We start from the raw sequence: 6,591 nt of genomic DNA, 5'->3' as shown, positions 1-6,591 counted from the left end.
ATATTTTAATCTAATATTTTTTTTCACCCCATACATCTGCTCTCCTCCTCTTCTGTTTTTAACAAATTCCAGCACATTTGTGACAGTTTCCAAAAAGACTCACTGATTTCTTCCTTTGTGACATGTTTAACTGTAAGGCTCTTTTAAAAACATGATTATGCAGAAATATTAATCAATTAAAAAAAATCACAATCGGGGAAAAAACAACTAGAAAATTAGACCTAAAACCTCACTTGGGTATTATTATTAAATTATATTCAGCAAGGAGCTCACATGGAGAAATTTAATTTGTCATGTTGACTAAAGTTGTATCCTTTGATGATTGACCCCTTTGTACCACTTTATGGACAGAAAACCTGCCCACATGTTATCAAAATATTGACAGGGTGGTAAAGTTTGTAATTGAAAATAAAATCTGAAGCCCTAACTTCTCAAGTTAGGTTTATTCCATAAAACGAAGTCACATGATTGACACAAAAAAAAAAGAATCAAACAAGATTATTCAAATAAATATCCAGGAACAATGGGATCCATTAGGTGACAGAAAACATTACTCAGTAGCCGCCAGGAATCAGTCTAGAAGTTGAAAAATCTGATCAGGCTTCAGATTTTCGCATACAGCAAATCAAGCTTATTCAGTTTAGGTATGGATCAAATTTGCAAATAATATCATTTAACTAGTTATGAATGTGGGCTGTTGGCATGGCAACAAAGTCACACTGCTGTTTAATATTCCAGCCTTCAGTGTTTTATTGAGTAACAAGCTTTTTCTGAGAATCAAACATTTCATGCACCTAGAGGTAAACAATTTGCCCACAGTAAGCCGTCCAGCTGCGCCACCATGGCAACAGAGTAAGTGCCCGATGGGGAAGCCCTCTCCTCCTTCACCAGTCACAGGTCGTTCTCAGCGGAGGTTAGCGCTGCTATCTGGACGCTGCACTGAACTTTCCCTCAAAAGCTCTCCTTCCTCCCTCCTGGTTTCAGAGAAGCCATCAGGAGATAAAGCTGGTTTGTGGGACGACGTTGTCCACTTTGTGGTCGGCAGGGTTTGCTGCCAGTTCGTAGTTGCAGATGGTCACTTCATGTCTGTGAGCCTTAAAAAAGAAAGGAAGTGAGAGTCTGTAATTGTTAAATGAAACCAGAATTAGGAAAGCTAAAACAGCAGGTTTTATCCACAGGCTGTAGACACGAGTTACCCTAAGATAAACCAGGATAATGTCAGCTAAATACATCCTACTGTATATATTTCCTGTGAAATACAGTCAAAAACACAACATATAACCATTTCAGTACTGCAAATATATGTCACATTTTAGAAACAGTGCAAATGCATTGATCTTTTTCAATAAAATACAATCAAAAATGTGTTTAATCTAAAAATTATATCCATTTGAATTTTTCTTATATGTTTCAGAGCCAAAAAATTACAGATTCAACACAACAAGCTTTAGTCTATGTCCAAAAACTTAGAAAAAGTGGTAGAAAATATATTTTTACAGAGGTTTATATATGTGACAGCTCTGCACAAGGTTAAAAATGACATTATGATGATCTTTGACTCTAGAAAAATCTTTATCATACTCAACAGTGGATTAATAAAATGAGATTAATCTTTTTGTGTCTTAATACTTAACCCTTCAATTATCATGTGGAGTTCCACAGGGCCCACGACAGATCACAATCACAAACATACTCTTTGCTTCACTAAGGCTACGTTCACACTGCAGGGCTTAATGCTCAATTCGGATTTTTTGAAAAAAATCGGATTTGTTTGCTAGACCGTTCACATTTCCAAGTAAATCCGAACTTTTGTGATCTCCAGTGTGACCGTGACACGACCCTAACGAGACCCGCATGCGCAGAAGCCAGAAGAATACTCAACGGTGAACGACGTCACTTGTTGTTTGACGAGCAAACGTTAACATGGATGTCAACAACAGTGTTGTCAAAAGCGGAACTCTTTTTGTAATATTAAATTTATTTTCACGAAGGAGCAGCACAATTACAATCTTCTCATTTTAAGAAGGCAATGGAGTCGGGATCGTCTGTACCCACTGTAGTGGAAGAGGAATGTGTATGTGTTGGGCCCGCGCGCCCGCGTGTTTGTGTGTGCAAGCGCGTGCCGCGATAGAGAATAGGGGGGGGGGGGGGGGGGCAGTGTGTGCGCGCATTCATGTTGTGTGTTACGGAGGACGGTAATAAAAGAAGGTTTCCCCCAGAATAAATGCTATGGACTCTTTATTAACCCGTTCTGGAGAATCTAAGGATCAGAACAGGGAGGAGGAGGGGGATCGCCTGGGTCCCCCGCGCTTCTGAGCACGTCGGAAAGGGGAGAAAGAAAAAAAAGTTATCGCGGGAAAGGTTCAACACCACGCTCTGCCATTTAGCTGGAAATTTTTTCAAAAACCGCCCAGCCCTGGAGTTTGGCCTGAATAGAGCGATTACCCCAACTATTAATCCAATCGGGGATCTCGTTCCCTTCCACTGACTGGTCTCAGCAGCATCGTCCACCATGGTTGATGTTTACGTTCTCGTTCCCGCCTACTTCAACGCAAAATGATGACGTTTGTTGCGTGTCGATGACGTACGATTCGGAATCAAGTCGCCTGGCCGGTCAGACGGCGGTCGCAATTGAAAAGAACGGCTACAATTCGGAATCAGGACGGCAAACCCACGGGGCCTGGGTCGCAATTGAAAAGATCGGAACTGTGTCATTCAGACTGTCATGAAAAGATCGGAATTGGGCCGCTTAGGGGCAAAAAATTCGGAATTGGGTCGTTTCAGCCTGCAGTGTGAACGTAGCCTAAGGCGCCCAAACAGGTTTTGGGCAGCCCATCCTTTCATCTAATACCTGTTCCTGTGTGCGGCCATCTAAGTTTAGTTTTGCACAAACAGCAAGTTTCCCTTTCTTTAAAAACATCTTTTATTTTGTATGTCATACGTTTATTTGGTCTGCTCTCTTCTGTAAAAGGCCTTTCTGATGATAGTTTCCTGATACTTCAGACTGACCTCTGTGAACTCTCCTCTGAGCCCGATGTAGTACACCCGGGTGTTGTCTGCACCATAGTTTTTGGAGATGTGGATGGAAAGGTGCTCTACGTTGGTAAAACGTGCGATCCTGCAAACAGAAAACAAAGAAGGACACATCTAATTGAGGAAAAGACTCCAGGAATCCCAACGTACATGATAAAGTGAAAACCCTCATGCAAACAATTAACACTGTCAAGTAAAGTGACAAAAAGACTAAAAACAAAAAATAGGTCTGGATTACAGTCCAGTTAAATAAGTGTTAATGCTTTCATGATCACCGGTTGGTATTTTAGCCTTTAGGTGCACAAAAATGCTAACAATTTTGGATGTTGCAGTATCTTTAAGCTATCATTTATAAAATAAACATGCTGTAAAATTGTGTGAATTTAACTCATGTCATGCATAACTTGTTTTGGTAAAAAACACTTGGGAAATTTCCTTTAATCTTTGCACGGATGAAACTATTCAATATTTCTTTGAATACGGACTCGGTTTTGAATGTGGCGGTCATGCACACCAGCCGCACCACCCATGATTCCGGTCACATGTTTGTCACATGTGCTCCCAGATGGGAGATGAGAAAGTAAAGAGGAAAATTTAGACTGTTAAACACATGAAAAGATGATGACATGTTCCATCACAGCATAGTTTTTAATCCCGTGTTAGAAGGAGTTTTCAATCCGAGACAAACTTTCTGCATGTAATGTTATTTTTTTCTGTGGCCAAGTGTTTTCCTTTTCATTCTGTTGTTTTCAGTTTAGAGTTGATCCCTCTGTTTACTTTAATCCTTCTATTTTCCAGTGGTTTTTGTGTCCAAAGTGAGATTTATTTGCCTCAGTTTCACCTTCTTTTAGTTATGTTTAGGTTTAGTGCAAATGTTTTTTCTCTTTTTGTGTAAATTACTCAGGAGAGAAGTGTCTGCATCAATTTTAATGCCTATGTATGCCCCCCAAAAACCCTCATAGCTGTTAAGCTTTGTTAAAGTAACAGTTTTATTCTAGTTTCGTTACAACTCTGTTCCATAACACTGAAACAGATGCTGTGTTGGCTGGGAACAGAACAAATGTATTTTCAAATTAAGAGCTTTTTGTTGCAGTGTCACTGTTTGTACTCTTACTTTGTAGGATACTCCAGCTCTGCATTGGGGTCTTTGTTGAGCCTGAATGACTGCTCCGGTTCTCTGCCTGTGTCATCAAAAGACATCTGAGGAACGTTCTTGAAACTGGAAAAAAATATATAAAAGGTTTAGGACATACACTTCAAAAATGAAGATTTATTTTTCTTCTGATAATTGTTTGGAAAAAACAAGTCAATATTTTACAAGAACTTATTTCTTTAAAACATTTCTTTAAAAAGTTAAGGTATTTTGGGTTCAGCAGAATTTTACAAACAGAAAATTTGAAACCTCCTTGATTTCAGAATCAGTGTCAGTCAAATCCAGGTTCATCCCAGAGTCATTTTCAGAAAAATTACGATTCAGAAACAGTTGATGCTTGTAAAAACTACTGTTTTGAACAGAAAGAAAAAAGAAAAAACATAAAAACTACACACTTCCTGTTTAAATAATTCAGTTTTTTGCTTTAATAAGAAGAAGATATGGCATTAATGGAAAACAATATACAGATTTAATACATTTCTAACCTAACTGAGGATGAACCTAAAGTAATAAATTGATTTATTTTAACGTTTGAACAAAAAAATAAAAAAAAAAAGGTACTTACAGCCTAATCTCAGCTGGATGAGTGTCGTCATCTTCTCCTGATATAATGATGCTTTTCAGCTTCACACTGCCGGTAAAGCTGACATAAGACAAGAGGATTTCAGTTTGCGTCAAAATAAAAGTTTCAATCAAAGCCGAAAGCATTTCCTTATTGGAAACCAAGAGAGGCTGAATGGAAAAAGAAAATAAAAAAACTCTGAAAAATATTTTAATCATACAAAAAAAATAAATAAAAGTAAATAATGCAACCTTGTTATCTTATTCCCTAAAACTGAGTAAACGTACAAAAGGCATTAAAATGCTGTCGTTTGTCTGGGATCTCTTAGCACCCTGCTCTAAAAGCAGGTCTGGGTCAGAAACCACTGCGGGAATCAAAACTTATCTTCCTCAACTGTTGCCTTTAAAGACTCAAAAGCAGCTGTCAAGTTTGTGCAGTAGCGCAACATCGATGGAAATAGCTTATTTTTCCAGGCTGATGTGCAAAAACATCAGAGATAATCACAAATAACTTTAGTTAAAACGAAACTTGCATGTATCAGAACAATAAAATAAACAGAAAAACTTTGCTTACAAAGATTTCTGTATTTGCTGAACAATAATCAATCAAACAGGAGCAAATGGGATATTTTCCCCGTGCCACTTCATCATCCAGAGGTTTTCTTCACTTTGCAGTGACACTGTTCCACTTGTGATTTGCTGCTTTATTTTATTTACCTCTTAAAGAAAACAGAAGCCCAAAATTATTCAGATCTGTCTTGAAATTTTGGTGCACAGGAGCACAAAAGTCAGAAAGTCAAAGCAATGAGGGATAAAAAGGATTTCAGGACTTACGGGATGTTGAACAGCAGCTCCTCGTCTGCATCACTATCCACAAACTAAAAGGAAAACATATTCAAAACAATTATTTGCCCTTCAAATTCCAACTTTACAATATAAATCTATTTTTCTATGTTTAGCATCATCAACAAATGAAAATAGTTTTTGTTCAATATTTTTATTTCACAATAAAAAATTGTGGGATAATTCTATTTTAAACTATATACTTTGCCCAATTTTAACATTTTATACAATTGAAAATCTTTGTTTTACCTTCCTTTTACGATTTGAGTATTTTATGATTCATTTGATGTCTTAATTACAGACCTTCACAGTTAATTTAGTGTTTTGTAACTTTCCGACACATTCTGCATTAGATAAATAGTCTTGGTTTGTATTTTAGTGTCTATAATGTTTATATTTTGCTTTTTGTGACACGTGTCGCTGCTCTGAAAGCACAAGGCTGGACCTGGGTCGGTTTGCAGCCCTGAGGCTTCGGGAAACTTCGCTGCTCGGGGCAGCAGAGCCTCCGCGCGGCCGTTACCTTTTCTCGCTCGCGGCGCTGGTCCCACGGTTTGAACACCAGCTTCCCGTCTCCGTCCCTGCTCTCGTTCAGGCACTGCAGCTTCTCCAGGTCGATCCGCTGATACAGTCCGTACTCCAGGCCCCTCTCTGCGGGGTCGTGCTCATGCTCGCAGCTGCAGCCGTGCCCATGCCCGTGTCCGTGCCCGGACATCTTGTGTATAAACTGCAGGGTTCCGTGTCAAAAAGTCGTGGATCACGAGTATAAAACTGCACCGATTAAATGTTTCAGCAAGTTTCGCTTCTTGAGAGCCCTAGTGTTCTTAAACGAAGTTGCAATTGCATATCCGGTAGGGGATTTTCAAAATAAGGTAACACGCATCCCCTTTATTTCCTCAATGGAAGAATGATACACAAAAACATTGCATTCTTCTTATATTTATTGTCTTGTTTTTTTACTTGCATTCTGATCAATAAAGTTGAGGGGGAAAATCCTTTTCACT

The 6,591-nt window shown here is 38.7% G+C and overlaps 1 protein-coding gene across 1 annotated transcript; it reads right to left on the bottom strand.

Moving 5' to 3' along the window:
* Positions 1-424: 424 nt before the first annotated feature.
* pithd1 (PITH (C-terminal proteasome-interacting domain of thioredoxin-like) domain containing 1) lies at positions 425-6,436 on the bottom strand. Its single transcript, XM_004074076.5, has 6 exons — positions 6,111-6,436; positions 5,582-5,625; positions 4,752-4,829; positions 4,148-4,252; positions 3,010-3,118; positions 425-1,094 (listed from the first exon to the last, which is right to left on the bottom strand). Exons 1-6 carry the CDS (start codon positions 6,300-6,302, stop codon positions 993-995), a joined length of 630 nt encoding a protein of 209 aa, XP_004074124.1. The 5' UTR covers positions 6,303-6,436; the 3' UTR covers positions 425-992.
* Between the last annotated feature and the right edge of the window lie 155 nt (positions 6,437-6,591).

This window comes from Oryzias latipes, chromosome 11, assembly GCF_053564925.1.
Source record: "Oryzias latipes strain Hd-rR chromosome 11, Olatipes_Hd-rR_3.1".
In the NCBI taxonomy this organism is placed as follows: domain Eukaryota; kingdom Metazoa; phylum Chordata; class Actinopteri; order Beloniformes; family Adrianichthyidae; genus Oryzias; species Oryzias latipes.
This window is presented reverse-complemented; position numbering and strand designations above follow the sequence as displayed.